Source organism: Manihot esculenta, chromosome 2 (assembly GCF_001659605.2).
Source record: "Manihot esculenta cultivar AM560-2 chromosome 2, M.esculenta_v8, whole genome shotgun sequence".
NCBI classification, from domain to species: Eukaryota; Viridiplantae; Streptophyta; class Magnoliopsida; order Malpighiales; family Euphorbiaceae; genus Manihot; species Manihot esculenta.
In genome coordinates, this window is record NC_035162.2 from 13,458,703 (window position 1) to 13,481,768 (window position 23,066).

Below are 23,066 nucleotides of genomic sequence, written 5' to 3' on the forward strand. Positions count from 1 at the left end.
GTCATGCAACAATTTGGTATGCAGCAACATATTCTTGCTGAACCTCAACAATCTGCTGCACTCCATGATGTTGATTTGCGGAAGAGTGACACAAATTGGGCAGTGCTAAGTCGCGAAATTTTAGAATCTAAAAATGCAATACCTACCTCATCTGCATTCTTAGAAATGTCCCCATCTCGGCCATATTGTCTAGAGTTGGCAACTATTTTTTAGATTAAAATTGTACCTTCTTCAGGTTCCATTTCTAAAATGGCACCTCCACTAGCAGCATCTATTATTCTCCATTTTAATGGTAAAATTCCTTCATAGAAGTGAAGGTTGAGCTGTTTTAGAATGATTACATGTTTTAGATAATTTGCAATTAATTTCTCATAACGTTCCCAACATTCATGGAGAGTTTCATTTTTTTTTCTTTGTTTTATTCTACTTATTTTCTTTCTTATAGGTGAAGCTTTAGTTGATGAAAAAAATCTTTTTAAGAACAAGTCTCTAATTTGTGTTTAAGTAGAAATTGAACGTGGGGGCAAATAGTAAAGTCAATTCTTAGTGAATTCAATCAAAGTAAAAGGAAAAGCTACTAACCTGATTTGTTTGTCAGTTATTTTTTGTGGTATCATACTTGAACAAATTATATAAAACTCTTTCAGATGACAATATGGGTCTTTATTCTCAAATCCTTAGAATTTTGTTAATATATGAATCATACATGTTCCAATTCCAGGAGTGCGTTTGATAGGCGGTTGTCGAAACCGTCAAAAATAAACCTATTAAACAATCAACAATAAACTTGTAGATAGTGGCAATATGGTCGAACCACAGGGAATTGACACCAATGATTTTCCTAATAATGACTAGGTCAAGTAAATAACAAGTAATTAAAAGAGGGGGGTTTTGAGTTGATGGATTAACACTAAATAACAAAAGAAAGCAATAATTTAAAGATGAGTAAATCAATAAGAGAAAAGCTTCTAGTTGAAGTATGGATCTATTTCAGATTGTTTAGAATTGATCATTGATTCTTTAATACTCCTATTTATCTCAATAAATTAGTTTAGGATGTGAAAGACGCTTCTCACAATCCAAATTCCTCCTTAGTTCTAGTTTGATTAGGAAACATTCGCTAATCAAACACTAGTTAACAAGTTGCCAAGGAACGTCCTTGGGGCCTTTGGCATCGAACAATTGTTAACTGCATTAAGACTTAGAGAAACCTAATTCTAACCTTGTCAACCGCGTGGTCAAGTTTAGATCATGCAACTTGATTAAATTTGTGTTCAAATAATATAAGCAATTACGGACTTAAATTATTCAAATAATTGTTACTCAAGCAATTAAAAGCAATAGGCCTAAATTGATTCTAAAAGCAAAGCAACAATTATAGAAAGATCAAATTGCATAAATATTGAAAATAAATAGAAGTTTAACAATGGAGATTTAAATCTCCCAATTCATCACAAATCTGAATTTTTCAACTTCAACTAGAAAGGAAAGTGTTTAGCCACTCATGGTGGACAAAATCACAAAAGAAAAAAAAGAAAGAAGAGATTGCTACGTTTCTGGAAAGTTTCTGAAGCTGAGAGATGATCAGAAGATCCCCTGTTGGTTTGGAGGCTCTCCTTTTATAGCTGAAGAATTCCATCCATCTAGGGTTTCAAAATCCCTTTTTGATTTGGTGTTTGACTCCTCTTTTGATGTTGAATTTAATTGCAATTGGAATTTCTTGGATGAGAAGCTCTTTCGTGGCTCTTGGTTTTATGTTGGTAGTGATTGGGTTGGAATTAGACTTCTGAAAATTCGGATTTCTGTTTTCTGCCCAATTTCCCGCTCTTCTGTCAGTTTCTGCTGTCAAAGTGATTTGCCCGGTGATTTGAGTGTTTTGGGCAAATCACTGACCCAATCACTTTTCTGTGAGTCAGTCCAGTTTTTTTTGCTCTCTGTCTTCTGCGAGTGATTTGGCCAGTGTCTTCGAGTGTCTTGGGCAAATCACTTGCCCATATCACTTCTGCCTGTTGCCTCCAGGTTTCTGCTGTCAAAGTGATTTGCCCGGTGATTTGAGTGTTTTGGGCAAATCACTGACCCAATCACTTTTCTGTCAATTTTCTGCACTTTTTCTCCAATTTTTCAATTTTTTCCTTTTCTGTAAAAACAAGATAAAAACCATAAATTAAACTAAAAAATGTGTAAATAAACAATAATAATTATGATAAAAATGTGGCTAAATTATGCTTGATCAGCGTTCAATACTGGGTATGTAATGCAAAGAGGTTGTTCTTCAGTGACAGCTGCGGCCATTATGTCTCATCGGTTGGTGTCAACTGGAGGTTCGGTTGGTGCTGATCAAGACGTGGTGTCTTCGATTGGTAGAGGGAATCGGACAGATGGTTGAAAGGCTCCCAAATTAGCATGTTTTTGCAATTTGATTAATTTTTTCAATTTTTTTGCAGTCTTCTCGATTTCTAGATCTAACTGAATTCCATTATTTTCAGACTAGGTCATAAAAATAAAAATAAACTGTTAAAGGTCCCGACAACGGAGCCAAGATTTGACGGGCGTCAAATCCGTCAAATTAAAACTTATTTCCTTTTCTTTGATTTAAAAGAATTTATAGATAGGAAAAATAAGTATTGATCCCACAGAGATTTTAACTTTTTTAAAATTAGATGACTAGTAGAATAAGAAGAACAATTTAAAATAAAAAGAGAGAAGAAGAGAATCGTTGTTAGAGAAATTGATATAAAAAAAAAACTTAAAGAAAAAAAAACAATGCAATTAAAATGGTGGAACAAATAATTAAAGTAAAATTCAGCTGAAGATAATCAAATTGAGAGGTTTGCAGTTGATCATTGATTAAAAAGATAGTTCATTTTATTATTTATCGTTTAGTTATGGTGTTCAAACAAGCGAATACCATCAATTCTTCCTTATGAGTAAAATAATCTGCTTTGTTCTTAAATTAATTCTTAGTTAACTGATAACCTCATCAAGTTTGTAGATTTAATTAGTTAACTATTTTAAGAGAGAATAATCCAAATTTGATCAATAATAACAAGCGAATTATTTAAATCAAATCAATTAATTACTTAACATAAACGAATATATTAATTGCCACTTATTATTAACCCAATTAAATAGTTATGGATTTAATTAGATTAATTAGCAATATGTATCTTTCTAAGAGATTCAATAGACCACTTGAATTTCTAAGAGTATAATAATAGAGATATTATTTTTCAAAAACAAAAATTAATTAAAAATAGAAATAAGATGAAGAAAAGTTAAACAACATAATCTCACAATTTTGAATAACCTCAATTATAATTGACCTTCAACTGAAAAGAAGTTTTTAGTCTAGAATAAAATTGCAAAGAAATAAAGAAGTAAAAGAAAAAGAGGTTGGCTAAGAGGGGCCGAATATGAGAGAGGAAGAGAAGAGAAAAATATATGAGATGCTTATACTAATTCTAGGACAACCTTTATATAGGTTTTTTTTCTCAATAAAAAGATAAATATTTATAATTTAAAAGAAACTTTATTACTCCTATGATAACTCTTATCTCAATACTAATCTGATTGTATTTGCTTTTATCTAAAACTGATCTGGACTCTTTACAGTTAAAAAAATTGAAATTACAGCTGGCAAAATTGAAATTCTGGAGTTTGTCCGTCGCTTTGAGCTAGAACTTTGGGTAAGACTGTACCCTCTAATCAGAAAATCTTCTAATTCGATCTCTTTTTATTTATTTTCTCAATTTCTATTCAAAAATCTGTTTAAAATTAAATTCTAAGTAAAAATCAATTGTTTTCATCAAAATCATAGTAAAATTATAAAATTTAATATAGAATAGTGGTGAGTTTTGTAATTAAGCAATTGAATTAAAAAGATTTGTTTTAAAAACAGATCTTAAATATTTTATTTAAATCTTAAAAAAATAGATACGATTTCAAACTGTCTAAAAGACTCGAGCCCATTTTGGAGCTATTATAAATAATCCAGTGTGTATTAGTATTAAATGGTTTTTGTGTGTGATTTCACTCACAAATAAGCTTGGAGCTATTACTATTAAATGACTTTCGTATGAAAATTAGATGGTTAATAAGAAATTAATATGGGTTGCGACTCTGTATACATTCGTCAGATATGATTCATTTTCTAAAATAAAAATTTAAATAATTTCTTATAAAATTAAATAAAATTTTAATTTTTTTAATTAAAATAAAAAATTTTTAAATTAAAATAAATTAAAATCTTTCATTTTAAATAATAGAATTATTAAGAAAAGATAAATTAAATTAAATTTTTGTAAAATTCTTAATACTAAATGATTCCACCTATAAATAATTTTAAAAAATTTACTATTTAGTCTATTATAAAAAAAATTATTATTTAATCTTCAAAAAATACATTAAAATATTCTTAATATTTAAAAAAATTAGTAATTAATCTAATTATTAAGAGAATAATATTTTCCATAGTAATTTTCTTTGATTTAATTTCCGATGGTATTTTTTTTTAGAAATGTTGTGTTGTTTAAGTTCCTCACTTGGTACTAATTATTGCATACAACATAAAGTAAGGAATTTCTCATTCTTCAGATTTTTTCCCTCTCTCATTTGTTTCATAAGGTCGGGGGGCTGTCTTCTTAGCCCAATCTTAATTTACTCAACTAATAAAAATTTAGAATTTTAGGCCCACATCAGCCCAAAATGAGAATCCAACAAATTCTCGGATATACCGATTTCAATTGATGTGGCTAATGGTATTTGAAAATTCAGAATATTAATACAGCAACGAAAATACTGGGTGACCGACGAGTGGGGTAAGTTGAAAAAAATTATTGAATTGATTCCATTTGTTTAAATAGTTCAATTTTTGTTTTAATCTTTTTTAAAAATATTTTATCTGGTTTATGTTATTTATACATTTATTTTTTATAAACATTTAGATTACTTTAGAATTTAAACGTGATAGGTAAATCATTAAGACTGAATGAATTAATATTTTAATAGAAATCTTTTTTTATTATGAAAAAAAAATGCCAATGACTTTTATTTGATGTAATGTCAGGTTGACAAAATTTTTTATCAATAATGCCTATCCTCTTAATTAAGGACGTTGTTGCTCTGATTTAATCTATCAAATGAGTAATGTATCTTTAATCATCAGAGTAAATCAGAGAGTTGAAATAATGGATAAGAGTTTTATGGTTGTGCTACTCCCTTCACTTTCATATGAAACTGTATTTACATATGCCTCCACAGACTTGGACTTAGTCTTTTGATGGAGTTTACTTTTCCTCCACCTTGCAACTACTTAAATCAAATATCAAATTATCAACTTGATACCCACAAACGTGCTGGAAAATTATTCATTAATAACTCCATTTGAGTCGTCTATAAAAAGAACCACCAACCTGCTTGATCTTAGAAAAGTCCCAAAGAAACAGTTCTTGGCGGCTTGACACTATGAGTTTCCTTGCTTTGCTTATGGTGGTTGCGCCATTATCATCTCTTCTAGCTCTAGCAGCAGCCCAAGATAGGCTTCGCTGCCCTGATCGCTGTGGAAATGTAACCATTCCATACCCTTTTGGCTTAGCAGGGTGTAATCAAAGCCCGGAGTTCCTCATCACCTGCAGCTACAGTTTCAGCCCTCCGGTGACATTTCTGAGGACATCAAAATTCAAGGTCACAAACATACATCTAGATGGCAAGTTGGAAATCTCTAGACTAGTATCTCAAGATTGCTATAATAAGTCGGGCACACGGAATCCTGTAGGATCCCGCCGACATAGTCTCAGTTTGTCAAATTTCACCATCTCAAAATCTCAAAACAAGTTCACTGTTATTGGCTGTGACAGTTACGGATACCTTGAAGGGTTCAGAGATGGGAAATTGTATAGCTCAGGGTGCATGTCTCTCTGCGCTGAACGTGAATTCGTGGACGAAGACTCTTGTTCCGGCAGTGGGTGTTGCCAGATAGAGATTCCTGACGGACTTTATCATGCAAATGTAACTGCATATAGCTTTAACAACCATACTAATGTTTCGGATTTCAATCTCTGCACTTATGCGTTTATTGTAGAAGATAGCAAATTTAATTTCTCCTTCAAATACCTTGATAATATATCGAACACTACAGAATTCCCAGTGGTGCTTGATTGGTCTATCAAGGAGAACGGCACAAGCGCCTGTAAGGAGCATGCTCAAAGTTATAAGCCACCTGACAACGTTCTTGGGTATCTTTGTAAATGCAAGTCGGGTTACCAGGGCAACCCATACGTAGGATGCGAAGGTATTTCAATTTTTACATAATTTCTTTTTTAGATAAAAAGATTTTTTTATTAAAAGTCTGACACACACTCCATTGTTTTCTAAATCAAAAAATAATAATTTCATCTCGAGCACTTACATGCTAATTGAAAAAATCTGCTGAGTGGTTTATTGATTTACTTGCTCACTTTCTGAAAACCTTAAATTTATAAAATATTATAAATAAATAAATCAGCTTATAATGCAAGTGATTTATTGATTTACTCGCTCACTTTCTGAAAACATTAAATGCATAAAAAAAGTGGAATATGGGAGTAATTACTTAATTTGATGGCTAAAACTTACATGCAGATATCAATGAATGCAAAAATGAACATCAGTGCACCGGCAAATGCACCAACACGGATGGAAACTATACATGTTCTTGTCCCAAGGGATACCATGGAGATGGAAGAAAGGATGGACAAGGTTGCACGCGCAATCAACTGTCTCTTGTTAAAATCATTCTAGGTATAGTTTCTTACCAATCTTTAACTTAATTTCAAGAGTTTTTATATAGAGAGTTCCATGAAGATATGTTGTAATTCGCTTTTGATTCAGGTATCGGCATAGGCTTTACAGCCTTGGTTGTTGCTGCCTCCTGGCTCTACTTGATCTTCAGGAAAAGAAAGCTCATTCAGCTTAAGGAAAAATTCTTCAGGCAAAATGGTGGCGCCGTCTTACAACAGAAACTATCTAGACGAGAAGGAACCCCTGATACAGCAAAAATCTTCACAGCAGAGGAGTTGAAGAGGGCCACTAGAAACTATGACGAGACTACAATCATTGGCAAAGGAGGTTTCGGTACTGTTTATAAAGGAATTTTAACAGATAATAGAATAGTTGCCATCAAGAAATCAATAACAGTTGATCAAAACCAAATTGATCAATTCATTAATGAAGTGGTGGTGCTGTCTCAAATTAACCACAAGAATGTGGTCAGGCTCTTGGGTTGTTGTTTAGAGACGCCAGTGCCTTTACTAGTTTATGAATTCATCACCAATGGCACACTCTTCGATCACATACACAATGAAAGCAATGGGTTATCAGCACTTTCTTGGCAGATTCGTCTAAAAATAGCAACAGAAACTGCAGGAGCATTGTCTTATTTGCATTCTGCAGCTTCAGTGCCAATCATCCACAGAGATGTGAAGACCACTAACATCCTCTTAGATGCTGATTACACAGCAAAAGTGTCTGATTTTGGAGCTTCAAGATTGGCTCCAAAGGATGAAGCTCAGTTATCAACAGTGGTGCAAGGAACTTGGGGATACTTGGACCCAGAATACCTGCACACAAATCAGCTGACTGATAAGAGCGACGTCTACAGCTTCGGAGTAATACTTGTGGAACTACTCACAAGCATGAAGGCACTTTGCTTCGATCGTCCCGAGGAAGAGAGAAGTGTGGCTATGTTTTTTCTTTCTTCCATGAAAGGAGGAAAATTGTTTGAGGTTGTTGATTGTCGTATCATAAATCAAGGAACAGAAGAGCAGATTAAGGAAGTGGCGAGGCTAGCTGGGCGATGCTTAAGACTAAAAGGGGAGGAGAGGCCATCTATGAAGGAAGTGGCAATGGAATTAGAGGGACTGAGAATGATGGAAGTGCATACATGGGATGCAGAGAACCCAGAAGAGACAGAGCTCTTGCTTAGTGAGAAAAACAAAGATTTTGGTCATGGAGATAGTACCAACGCAAGTGCTGCGTATGATAGCATTCAAAGCCATGCAAACTTATCACTGGGTGATGGTAGATGATTTTGAGTTTTCTGTGTGTGTTTTATGTCCATTATCTGCTTGTGATAAAATGACCATCTGCTTTTTACTTGTCTCTGTTCTTCAACTTGCAATAATAATTTGAAGTTTTTATGTATTTATTTATTCATTCTTATGTCACCGAAAAACTTATACTACATATTCATAGAACTGCAGTCTTAGACAAAAACTTATCGTCATAGTAATTAAATTTAATATAATTAGAAATTTTATGAAAATATTCATTTATTTATTTATATTTTGAAAATCTTATATAATAAACCAGTCCAAATAAATATTTTTCAAATTAGAATTTTCGGGTCGTATTGTGCTTATTTAAATACATATTTTTTTTAAATATAAATCTCAGAAAATTTATTTTGATGTTATAATAATTAATTTATTGATTATTGATTGGATTTAATTTAACTCATTGAACTAGTATTTTAAGAACTAACCGGTGGATGCCATGTTAAAGCGTGGAGGTTCTGTTTTCTCACTTACCTAAAAGTACATTTAATCTTTTAATTAATTAAGGAAAAAAAAATCCTACGTCATTTTGTTAAAATTTATATAAATGGTCGATAAATATTAATATGTTTTGGTAATAAATAGTTTAGAAGCATATTTATTGAAAAAATTATAATATTTTTCGTAAAAAATATTTGTTAATAAAATAATTTATTTTTTATTATTTGATTTTAATTTAAAAATAAAATATATTAATAAATTTATAATATATAGTTCTTAATAAAATGTTAAAAATATAAAAAATGATTTTTTTAGAAGAAAAGTTATTTTTTTAAAATAATTTCTTTATTTAAAAAATATTTTTTATTAACTAAATTTGTTAAGTGTTTCAAATGCTTAAAATTATAAAACATATTTTAAAAAATATTTTCTATAAAATAAGTGGAACATTAACGAAATGAAGTTTAAAATTATAAGTGAAATATAATAATTTACTTTAACAAATTAACTTATAAATTTAGTGTTTATAATTAAAATATAAAGTCTAATTTCCTCTAATTTATTTGTTTTTAAATTATAAATTTAAAAAATATTATAAATATAAAGTTCAGCATATTATTAAAATTTATAAGCTGATATGAATATTTTATAAGATAAAACTATCTATGAAAATAAAAAGTTTTTTATCTGTTAAATTAAAAAACCATTCTTTTAAGGCTTCGATTGTTTAAATAAAATAATTTATATTTAAAAAATTTTATGAAAAATATTATTATAAAAAATATTTTCTAAGAAAAGATATTATTTATAATTTATCTTTTATTATTTAAATTTAATTTAAAAAGTATTTTAAAAATATTAATAAATTTACATATATAAAAATTGATAAGATTTTTAAAGAATTGAAAAGTATTTTCCATGAATAATGAGAAATATTGTGTACACGGTCATTGACTGAGAAAGGAATTAGGAATTGATAAGGCAAAGAGAAGGAAGAAACAAGAAAAAATAACGGTGACTCTTACAAAGTTGAATCGTGTTAATTATATTCAATTTTATTTCATAATTATAAAAATAATTCATTTTAAATAAATTTTATTATTTTATTCAATTTAAAAATGATTTCTTTGATTTAATTTCATAATATGAAAATTAAATATTTTCATTATATTTACATGAAAATTAAAATTAAATTTATTAAATTTTAAAATTTTCAATGATTTATTATAACATTATTAATTTAATGCTTTACCTCGGAGAAGTTGAGAAATATCCAATAATTTGACTTGAAAAAACAAAAAATTCACATCAATTCAATGCAATTGAGATGTGGGGCATGAACGACTATCTGTCTGGAAATTTTAACCCAATACTCCAAAAGTGAACGACCTAGCAAGTCAATGATATAATGGTCAGTCGTTTCCACACGGCTATGCATACACGAGTGATTTGCATTACTAATAAAAATATTTATCTGATCGGATCCATATGATTCAATATAAATAGATAAATTTTTCATAAAAAAAAAAGAGAGATTTACTTTAATATTTTCTGAATCCATCTAAAAATTTCATAAAATCAAAGCAATCCCAACAAGTTTGGCACAAAAGTTTTTTGCATAAAACAAACAATAAGTTTTGCACACAAGTTTTTCGCATAAAACAAAAAAAAAAATAAGGAAACTAGAGGATTGCGTAAAGAGATTAACTGCTTGATGATTCACATCATTGGCAGCTGCATAGAAAGCAGCAGCATCGCCACCGACATACCTCCTATCTATGCCAAACCTGGAGAGTACCAAAAAAAAGAAAGAAAACTAGAGGATTGCGTAAAAGATACGACCCATCATTTTCTTTGCACTCAGGGTGATCACTATTTAATTCATATCGAATTAAATTAATTTTAAAATTTAATTTAATGTTTTATTTGATTTAATTTAATTTTTAATTTTAAAAATTTTAATTATTTTAGTTTAATTTAATTATAATTAAAAAAATAAAAAAATAAATTGAATCCATTAGTGATAATATATTATTTTTAATAATATATTATTTTTAATAATATGGAGAAATTAAATTATATTAAAATTAAAATATTTTAATTAAATTTTAAAATATTAAAAATAGAATATAAAAAATAAAAAATTTATTAAAAATTGAAATCGATCAAACTGAACCAAATTAAACCGAATCAGATCAGTTTAGTTCGACTCGATTTCTAACTAAAATCAATTCGATTTAATTTTCATAAATACTAAAATTTCAATTTTTAATTTATTTGATTCGATTCGATTTAATACTCAACCTATTAGTATTTTTAACCACCCAAACGACTTTAAGAAAAGTCTCCGATACTTCATAGTGCTGTGCATGCTCATATGGAGGGAGACTTGAGTCTCCTTCCATCTCCATTTTCTCATTCTTCATCTTCTCTTTTCAGCATTTTTTCTCCATCTCCTCAGCAGTTTCTTCTCCCTCTCCCCTCACTCCACCGCAGATCTCCATCTCCATCATATAATTATCTCCATTCATCTCCTTTCAGCATTTCCACCATCATCAAGTTTTTCTTTTATTAAATTTTATTTTTGAATATATATATATATTTTTTGACATATAAAAATAAAATTTTAAATTATAATTTTGTATATAAACATAATTTTAATTATTATATGTATTGAAAATTTAAGTATAATATTTCTTATTCTAAAATTTTATGTAAACGCTAAATGTTAATAAATAAAAATTAGAAGTATTTCATATTAAAATAATTTTTATTTAATTTTTATAATTTTAAAAAATTTATTAATTAATTTTTAAATTTGTAAAAAATTAATAAATTAATATTAGTATATAAGATATTAAAAAGTAATATTTTTTAAAATTAAAACTGCCTATCAATTACACAATTAAATAAAAAAAATTTTAAATTTATTTTTATATAAATTTATCTCTAAAATATAATTAAAAAAATTAAATAAAGTTAAACAAACATAATCCATATACTTAATTTTTTATAAATATATTCTTTTAAAACTTTTAAAACGATAGTTTAACGAATAAATTTGTTTTAAAAAAATATAATAATTTAAATTTTTAAAAAATTTCAACCATCTTATATTTTTTTAAATTATTTTAAAATTATTATTTATTTTATTTTTTATATTATAATAATATATAAATTTATTAGTATTAATTTTATGTTATGTTTAAGTTTTTTTAAATATTTTTTAATATTTAATAAATTTTAATATTTTTATAATAAATATAATTAAAAATTAATAAAATTTAATATTTTTTAAAAAATATAATAATTTAAATTCTTAAAATATTTCATCCATCTTATAATTTTTTAATTATTTTAAAATTATTATTTATTTTATTTTTTATATTATAATAATATATAAAATGATTAGAATTAATTTTATTTTATGTTTAAGTTTTTTTAAATATTTTTTAATATTTAATGAAATTTAATATTTTTATAATAAATATAATTAAAAAGTTAATAAAATTTAATATTTTCAAAAAAATATAATAATTTAAATTCTTAAAATATTTCATCCATCTTATAATTTTTTTAATTATTTTAAAATTATTATTTATTTTATTTTCTATATTATAATAATATATAAAATAATTAGTATTAATTTTTTTATGTTTAAGTTTTTTTAAATATTTTTTAATATTTAATAAAATTTAATATTTTTATAATAAATATAATTAAAATTTTAATAAAATTTAATATTTTTTAAAAAATATAATAAATTAAATTCTTAAAATATTTCATCCATCTTATAATTTGTTTTAATTATTTTAAAACTAATATTTATTTTATTTTTTATATTATGATAATATATAAATTGATTAGTATTAATTTTATTTTATGTTTTAGCCTTATTAAATATTTTTTAATATTTAATAAAATTTAATATTTTTAAAATAAATATAATTAAAAAGTTAATAAAAAAATTACCATTTTTAATATATCAAAATAAAATAAATAAAAAATTATCATTTTTAATTTAGACCAGTAATATTTTTATAAATTATTTTTATGTAGTGTTAATTTTGTTGTGACTTTTGGATAGAAAATTTATTGTGATAGAATGAATTAGTAGTATTTGTTGTGAGTAGTGTTAAATTTATTGTGATTTTTAGATAGAATATTTGTTGTGATAGAATAAATCAGTAGTATTTGTTGTGATTTTTGGATAAAATCTTTTTAAAATATGTATATTATTGTAGTGTTAAATTATGTATTTTTTTTTTTTGAAATGAGGATTGGGGATTAGGGATTGGAGGAGTAGATCTTGAGATCTCTCAGATTTATTTAAATGCAACGCCATGATTATATTTTACCGTGATTATAACATTTCATTGTGCTGTGATATTGTATATTATTTTGTATAATTAGATATTAAGGAAAGACGCAATCGCCGTGACCGCCGTGATTATATTTTATCGGGTTTCAAAGATATATCATTGCTATATGCACAATCCGAACATTGATCTGAGGCTATATGACAACAAAATATAGAAAGTGGGGCGATAGGTTGCAAAAGAACGGATACAATTTTACATTTGGACGATATTCCAGATCAAATAATACTTCACCTGCAGCGTACGAGTTTTTATGGCGTAATACGGTTAAGATTTTTTTCTTTATATTGGCATTTAATTATTGTCCTTGTTAAGCGGGGGCGACCAGAGACCCATAAATTTATGTTTTCCGAATGGAAAATGACCATTACTTTTCAGGATGTGGGGCTAATAACTGGGTTGTCAGTCAATAGTGCAGCTGTTACAGGCCGATCACGCTACCATTGGCTATCAGTATGTGAGACATTATTAGATGTCGTTCCACCTAATAATGCCATAAGATGGGGTTATTTGAAAATAATCTGACTAGCTGAAGAGTTTAGTCAACTTCCAGATGATGAGAAAGTTGTACAGAGGTTCACACGAGCATATATTATAATGGTCATTGGATCTATTTTTAATAATACATCTGCTTCGCGTGTGAATCTAATATTTTTATCTTTGCTAACCGATCTGGAAGAACCCGGCAATTATAGCTGAGATAAGGCATGTCTGATATGGTTGTACAGACAGTTATGTAAGGCGACAAATCCTGAAATTATGCAGATGGCTGGTCTATTGTTAATACTTCAAATATGAGTATGGGACCGTATCACAGCAGTATCGCCGACACTGTCTAACCGAGTACAAGAAATACTTGCTAATATAATATGTTGTGCAGGTGGAGTAATGCCAAACAGATAATGAAGGTTGTCACCCACGTACTAGTGGTGCTGCGTTATCAGTTTGATCGATTATTAGTATTTTAAAAGTACATTAATTTGTGTATAACAAATGAATATTTAATTCAAGTAATTTGGAAGTCATACACTAATACCCTGATTGAGTCGCTCCCCGAATACTGTCACCAAGGACGAGAAATTTGGATTTGGAGAGCTGTTGTCCCACTAGTTTGCTTTCATATTACAGAGAGGTATCAACCGGATCGGATCATGCAACAGTTTGGTATGCAGCAGCATATTCTTGCTGAACCTCAATAATCTGCTGTACTCCATAATGTTAATTTGCGGAAGAATAACACAAATTGGACAGAAGTGCATTATTATTGGATCGTGCGCTGAAATACCGGAGATAGAAGAATAATAACTAGTCAGCTAACAACAGAGCCACTCTATAAGGGTGTCCAGACGCTGGATTTCAGTTAAAGGAGTGGCAATGGGATCAAGAGTAAAAAATTTATGATTTTTATACTTTTTAATAATAATATCATATTTTTATGTCATATTTTTATGACCAGGAGAACAGCACAAGCGCCTGTAAGGAGCATGCTCAGAGTTATAAGCCACCTGACAACGTTCCTGGGTATCTTTGTAAATGCAAGGTGGGCTACCAGGGCAACCCATACGTAGGATGCCAAGGTATTTCAACTTTTACATAATTTCTTTTTTCGATAAAAGATTTTTTTTTATTAAAAATCTACCAAAAATGACACTCTCTGTTAATTTCTAAATCCAAGAATAATAATTTCATCTCCAACACTTTATTTTTAATATTTAACAATTTAGTTTTTCAAAATTTTTCAATTATAGTTGATAAACTATAGATTTTAATAAAAGGATTATTCTATTAATAAAGACATAATTTCGGAGATAATTTATTTATTACTAAAGATTATGACTAGTTATAAAATACACTTAAATTAGCAGGCTGTCTCTTTCCATAATAATGGCTAAAATGCATTTTTCTATGCATAAAATAGTAAAGAAATATCAAGTTGGACCATATTTACTAAAAGAAATTTTTTAAAATTAATTATTTTAAATTACATAAAAAAATAAATTTAAAAATTATTTTTAAAATAAATAAATCAGCTTATAATTTAAGTGATTTATTGATTTACTTGCTCACTTTCTGAAAACCTTAAATGCATATAAAAAAAGTGGAATATGGGAGTAATTACTTAATTTGATGGCTAAAACTTACATGCAGATATCAATGAATGCGAAAATGAACATCAGTGCACCGACAAATGCACCAACACGGATGGAAACTATACATGTTCTTGTCCCAAGGGATACCATGGAGATGGAAGAAAGGATGGACAAGGTTGCACGCGCAATCAACTGTCTCTTGTTAAAATCAGTCTAGGTATAGTTTCTTACCAATCTTTAACTTAATTTCAAGGGGTTTTATATAGAGAGTTCCATGAAGATATGTTGTAATTCGCTTTTGATTCAGGTATCGGCATAGGCTTTACAGCCTTGGTTGTTGCTGCCTCCTGGCTCTACTTGATCTTCAGGAAAAGAAAGCTCATTCAGCTTAAGGAAAAATTCTTCAGGCAAAATGGTGGCGCCGTCTTACAACAGAAACTATCTAGACGAGAAGGAACCCCTGATACAGCAAAAATCTTCACAGCAGAGGATTTGAAGAAGGCCACTAGAAACTATGACGAGAGTAGATCATTGGCAAAGGAGGTTTCGGTACTGTTTATAAAGGAATTTTAACAGATAATAGAATAGTTGCCATCAAGAAATCAATAACAGTTGATCAAAACCAAATTGATCAATTCATTAATGAAGTGGTGGTGCTGTCTCAAATTAACCACAAGAATGTGGTCAGGCTCTTGGGTTGTTGTTTAGAGACGCCAGTGCCTTTACTAGTTTATGAATTCATCACCAATGGCACACTCTTCGATCACATACACAATGAAAGCAATGGATTATCAGCACTTTCTTGGCAGATTCGTCTAAAAATAGCAGCAGAAACTGCAGGAGCATTGTCTTATTTGCATTCTGCAGCTTCAGTGCCAATCATCCACAGAGATGTCAAGACCACTAACATCCTCTTAGATGCTGATAACACAGCAAAAGTGTCTGATTTTGGAGCTTCAAGATTGGCTCCAATGGATGAAGCTCAGTTATCAACAGTGGTGCAAGGAACTTGGGGATACTTGGACCCAGAATACCTGCGCACAAATCAGCTGACTGATAAGAGCGACGTCTACAGCTTCGGAGTAATACTTGTGGAACTACTCACAAGCATGAAGGCACTTTGCTTCGATCGTCCGGAGGAAGAGAGAAGTCTGGCTATGTTTTTTCTTTCTTCCATGAAAGGAGGAAAATTGTTTGAGGTTGTTGATTGTCGTGTCATAAATCAAGGAACAGAAGAGCAGATTAAGGAAGTGGCGAGGCTAGCTGCGCGATGCTTAAGATTAAAAGGGGAGGAGAGGCCATCTATGAAGGAAGTGGCAATGGAATTAGAGGGACTGAGAATGATGGAAGTGCATACATGGGATGAAGAGAACCCAGAAGAGACAGAGATCTTGCTCAGTGAGAAAAACAAAGAATTTGGTCATGGAGATAGTACCAACGCAAGTGCTGTGTATGATAGCATTCAAAGCCATGTAAATTTATCATTGGGTGATGGTAGATGATTTTGAGTTTTCTGTGTGTTATGTCCATTATCTGCTTGTGGATAAAATGACCATCTGCTTTTTTACTTGTCTCTGTTCTTCAACTTCCAATAATAATTTGAAGTTTTTATGTATTTATTTATTTATTCATTATTACGTCATTGAAAAACTTACATATACAGTACTATATAGACTTATGGTGTAAACGTACAGTATAAAATCTTATACATTTACATTACTGATCATGTAAATCCAATTTAGACAAGAGTTTCTAATCATGACTGCCAAAACAACTACGGGCTACTATAGATTAATTCTTTCCCATTTGGCTTCACTTGTAAAACCTCACTCAACAATTTTAGTTATTAATTATGCAATCCTTTTGGTAATTTTTTTTTCTTCTTAAATTCATTTTAATCGCATACTTTTATCTTGTGATGACATATTTTTTAAATAATTTTTGTATAAATTGAAATTTGTATGCAAATTTATTAAAGGGTTAATGGTGAGATTCACACATTTTAGCTACATGTAGCAGTAATTTATTTATATATAGGATATTCTCAATTTGGCTTATATATATTGAGATTTTATAAATAATTTCTATATGATTTTAAGAATTTATCTCTCATATTAATTTAATACATTTAAAATCTTTAAAATGATTTTAAAATACTCTAAACTTAACTTTAAAAAATAAACTCGTAATAATCATTAGTTACTAAACTATTGAAATGAATAATTTAATTAGGAATAAGTGTAGAATTAATTTTTAAAAAAAAATACTATTACGTTGGTATTGAATCAATCCATTAAAATGTAAACAGTAAAGGATTTTCAATTTCATTTAAGAGAAAATAGTGATAAATCACTAATTTTAACACTCTGTACAATTATTAATATAGACATTTTAATAATTCATTATGATATATAAATTTTAGTAAAAAAATAATATTATCTAAATTTATATAATTTATTTTAAATTCCATTAAAATAGATAAAAATTAGTTTTAATTCTACTTAACTCGAACAATTGAATTCATAATAGTGAATTGTAATTTTATCCGCACTATATTGACCTATGAAATATGAAATTCAATTGAATTACATAATTTTAAAAATTAAAAATTGACCTTAAACAAATCCCTTACGTTACCTCTCAAATTTTAGTGATTTTAGTTTTTAATTGGTGTAATTTGATTTTAACTTTTATTAAGGGAGATTTTAATTTTGATTTAATCTTTTTCAACATTTAAAAGAGAGAAGAAATAAAATCAATTTCTCTCAACATGATTTCAGTTTGATTTAGATTTAGAGAGAAAAAATAAAATTTATTTGAGGATGGTTCACACATTTGATTGGAGCAGATTTTTGTTTTCTTTTCTTTTCTGAAAGGGATTGCTACTTGATTATGTACCTGATTTTATAATAAATTATTTTAAAATAAATTCATTAGTATTTGATTTTATTTTTTTAAAATTTATGCACTTATCCATTGGATTAACCCAAAAAAAAAAAAAAGGAATTATGAGGCATCACAAAAATATAATCTTACTTTGTTTATGTTGTTAGTGACATTAAAATGTAAAAAGTGAAATTTGCTTATAAATAGAGAAGATATAGATATTAAATTTTATTTTTTGGTCTAAATTTATTTTTAATTCATTTAAATATTAAATAAAAATAAATAGATAAATTAAACGGTAATTTATACTCTAAAACTAATAATAATAAGTGATTATTTTACTTTGCATTGTAATAATATTTTAAAAATAAATTTAGATTTAAAGTTGAATTTAATGTATTTGGCCATATTTTAATTAACGTTTAGTGTGATTTTTATGGTTTTTGCAAAAAATCTGCAAATCAGCATTCTATTTTTTAAATAGAGCGACTATTTATGTGACAAATTCAAATGAATGGTGTATTGCCTCCTCATTCATTGTTAATATACTTTTATATGATGTTCTTACTTTATAAAAATATGATCGTTTTAATAGAGATAATTGAAAAATAATTTTAAATTACTCGTATTTTAATAAATATATAAAAGTTAATTAATATATTATAAATTAATTATATAAATTTATTTATATTTTTTTAAGTTTCATCGTTAAATTTAATAAAAAATATCACGTAATTATTTCAGTTAATATTAAAAAATAATATTTTAATATAATTTAAAATAAATAATTATAAAAAAACCTTTTAAATTTTATTAATTTTAATAATTATACCTTAAATTATTTTTTATAAATATATATGAAATTAATTTCTCAATTTATTTTAATTTAGTTATTTTATAATTTTAAATGACACATTTCTATAAATAATAATAATAATAGGTTATAAAAAATTAAGAATTACGATGTCTCACTATTTAAAAATTAATTATATTTATTATATCCATTTTAATAGAGTCGAAAATTAATAATCAATTTTATTATATTAATTTAATTTAATTTATAAAATTAATTTATATATTATTTAATAAATTTATCCATTTTAGATTATTAAATTAACTATTAACTTTTACTCTAATGAAAATAAAAACTAATTTAAGTCCACATATATAATTGCATATAATATAGTATGTGACATCCTTTAGTAAGCTATTTTATAGACAAATAAAAATAAATATAATTATTTTTTTAATAGGAGAAATTATAATTCTTAATTTACGAGTGATAATATTATCATAGCAACGCTTGTAATTTGTAATTACATAAAAGAATTCCACTTGTATGTGTAAAAGAATTACACTCGTATATATAAAAAAAAAAGTGAAATATGAATCATCTACTCTTAAAAATCTATCATTTAAAATTATAAATAAATTAAATTTAAATTAAAAATTAAATGAAATTAAAAAATATATTAGTATATATATATATATATTAAAAAATTAAAATATAATCATTAAAACTGATAAAATTTAAATTTTTTTGAATAATTATCTATTTTGAGTTAAATTATAAAAGGCTGGCTGATCTCAACAATAACAAAAAGAAGCCTTTGTACAAAAAACCACTGAAAATTCATACAATTGCTTATTGAGTTGTTTGGCATTGAGTTTGAATACCATTATAGATGCTATTAAAAAAATAGTTAAAAAAATAATTTTATTATTTTGATGTCTTCATGACTAAATTATATTAAAAATAATTTTAATAATTTTTAAATAATATTTTTAAAAAATTATTTTTCTGAACGATAACTAAAAAATCAAGAACATGTGTAATAAAATTCCACCAACTTTCACTAATTCAACCAGACACCTGCCTTCTTTTTTTTTTTTTTTTTTTATAATTTTTCCGCCTGGACCTACTTTAAAACCAACAAATGATTCATCTCCCAACTTCAATTTTGTTAGTCATTAGAATTTTAGAAATGAATCTATGATTATTGTGTGGCTTTAATTGAGAAAATTGGGTAAATAATAGAATAACGTTTCTATAATTTGAATTTTAAAATGTTATTGAAGAAAATTTTCTCGCTAATAACCATTAAAATCCACCCAAAGCATTGGGTTCCTCTCTGGTCGGCGAGTACTCTGTTTCCTTTCTATTCACAGCCATGCACGTTCATCATGTGGAGGCCCAAAGTTCCATTATTGGTCGAGAGAGTTACTATGAGATTTTTGAGTTTTTAATAAATTGATTAGTTTATATTTATTTTAAAATTATTTAATTAAAATATTTTTATATTTTATAAAATATATATTTTTAATTCCGTAAAAAATATCACAAAACATATATAGTAATTAATTTTTCTAAATTAAAAAATAAATCATCATATTTTCCAAACAAACAATCATCATAGAAATCAGGCAAGTATTTAAGGAGCAAACCCATTTAGGAAAAAGAAAAATTATTATAACACTTCTAAATTTTTAGTGAAATTAATTAGTTAGTTTTTATAATTTTTAATTTTAATTAAAATATTCTTCATTATCTTTAAATCCAATTATGTGTTCCTTATGTTAAAAGAAATTTCGTTAGTCAAAATGAAATTGTTAATTAAAATTTATAGAATAATTATAAATTACAAAAATAACCATCATCTTCTAGACCCATAACACTATATTCTTTTAAACATTTTATCAAACACCCACTGGTTCCTTTGGATACCACTCTCTGCCTTTCCTTTCTCGTTGCCAATCACTGATTCATAGGCAGCATCCAAACTCGTCTTTTCCTCTTTTCTTTTCTTTTTTTTTTTTAATTAAATGATTTCACCAACTAAAATTATTTAACAAGTTAGTATCCAACATTTGACAGCAAAAGGCAATTAATCCCAAGAGATTGCAACATTTTGTTTTTCTGATTTTCTCTACTTTAGATTTAGAATTGAAATCAAATTGATTATCAACGAAGCGGTTCTATTGAATCAGATATGACAATAAAATCTGCATTTTATACTTTCTTTGAATAGTTTCATTAAAAAAAATTATTGTTCTTAAAAATAAAAAACTTTTGGTGAATTCCAAAAGATGAAATTAAATTAGTTGTTGAGAACACTCTTTCTAAGTGTTTTAGTCGATTAAGAAGAAAAGAATCGAGATGGAATTAAATTGGTTTTTGAGAATACTCTTTCAAGTGTTTTAGTCGATTAAGAAGAAAAGAATCGATTGGCAGTGTGAATGGGCCATCGTTCAAAGAGGCAGCCAATTCTGCTCAAATTTCTGTAGATAAAAATATGAATCTATAGGAACTTACAAAAAGGAAGAGCAACACACCTTGGTTCAGGAGCAGTTTTGCCATTTACTGTGAGCGAGGTCCGCCATTAGCAACCGTCGCAGATCAGGAAAGAGATAGATTGGACAAAACGCAAAGCTTTCGGGTATTAATTGGGGAACAATTAATTGGGCATCCTAGGCCTGAGATCCATTGGTTCTCCTTTTAAGTGTTCTAAGGGTAACTTTGTAATTTCCAATATGCTCTCTTTTTCGAGCGACAGTTATATCGATTGACTATAAGAATCTTTAACGAAGATTATTTTATTTTGAAAATAGAAGTGACGTTTTAATTGTTTTTAAGAATTATAATTATTAATTAATTAATTAATTTCATAAAAATATAAGGACTTCCTAATTTTTTTTTAAAAAAAAATAGAAATTCACTCTAATCAGATGCGTTGGTCAATCTTTTGAATCCAAAATAGAGTGATGGACGCTTTTCTTTTTCTTTTTCTTTTTTTCGGTAAGTATTTAGAGGAGGAGAAAATCTGAACCCTGGTTCCTATCAATTAATTGTGCACCTCATGATAGAAGATAACCACAAAATTTATACAATTCTCATTGTAATATTCATTTTTCATATTTTATGAATAAATTTATATTTATATAAATGTAAAAAAATTCAAAACCTAATACTCTTAATGTATCCAATAATTTTTCTTTAAATGGAAAACATTAATAATTTATTTATAAATTTAAATTAAACTGAAATCATTCTGAAAAAAATTGGTTTTACGGTTTCTCTCTTTTGAATAGTAAAAAATATTAAATCAAAATTAAGAAAAATTAAAATAAAATTATAAATATTAAAAATTGAAATTTGAGATGTAATTAACGAATTTTGACTCTTAAAATAGTGAAATTTAATAAAATTTCATATTTTATATATTAAAATGCTAAAATGCTAAAATACACTAAAATGCTACCAACGCTATTAATTAATTCATTTATTAATTTTAACTGTTAAATATTTTACTATTTAATACTTATAATTTAAAAAAAATTATTAATTAATATTTAAAATTTATAAAAAAATATACTAATTACTCTCTATATGAAAGATATTTTTAATTTTTTTATAATATTTAAGAAGATTAATTAATAGAATTTTAAAAACGGCATGAATATTTTAGACTATATTAATAGTATTTTAAAATTATTAAAAAATTTAAATATATTAAATAGTGATGTGATGAGAAATATATTCTTCAAAATCATCTAAAATTTGGAAAATCTCAATATATATGTGCTAAATTGAGAATATCCAAAAGTATATGTTACAAATAAAATTATGCGATTAAAATGAAGTTTAAGAAATAATTTTCCCAAAAGGGTTGTGTAAATGGAATAGTTAAAAATTGTTGGGTAAGGTTTACGAGTGTAGTCAAATGAGAAAATTCCTAGATTCACAAAAGCTAAGATGAAAATGCAACCTAAAAGAATCATTCTCCATTTTCCATTTTCAATTTTCAATTTTATTAGTTTTTGAAATTTTAAAAAGGAATGGTTGGTCTCACTATGATATTTTAAGATTTAAATAAAAATATTATTACTGTAAAATTAGTTTTTTAATATTATTAAGATAATAATTTAACAACAATTTAAAATTATTATAAGTCAAATTTAATTTTTTAATATATATAATAATATATTTTATTAAAATTTATTTTATATTTAATGAAATCATAATTTTAATAGTATTTTTTATTAAATATAAAAAATTAATTAAACCGCTATTTTATATTTAATGGTAAAAATAAATGAAAGGAGTTTTAAACCAACCGTTATCTTATAATGATAAAAATAAATATAGTGGGTCTTAAACTGTTGTTATTCACTTATAATTA

At 26.8% G+C, this 23,066-nt stretch overlaps 1 protein-coding gene and 1 pseudogene across 1 annotated transcript; both read left to right on the forward strand.

Moving 5' to 3' along the window:
* Positions 1 to 5,384: 5,384 nt before the first annotated feature.
* LOC110608269 (putative wall-associated receptor kinase-like 16) lies at positions 5,385 to 8,193 on the forward strand. The gene is made up of 3 exons (XM_021747483.2): positions 5,385 to 6,289; positions 6,619 to 6,777; positions 6,868 to 8,193. Exons 1-3 carry the CDS (start codon positions 5,464 to 5,466, stop codon positions 8,061 to 8,063), a joined length of 2,181 nt encoding a protein of 726 aa, XP_021603175.2. The 5' UTR covers positions 5,385 to 5,463; the 3' UTR covers positions 8,064 to 8,193.
* A 5,077-nt stretch (positions 8,194 to 13,270) lies between these two features.
* LOC110608832 lies at positions 13,271 to 16,552 on the forward strand (annotated as a pseudogene).
* The last annotated feature ends 6,514 nt before the right edge of the window (positions 16,553 to 23,066 follow it).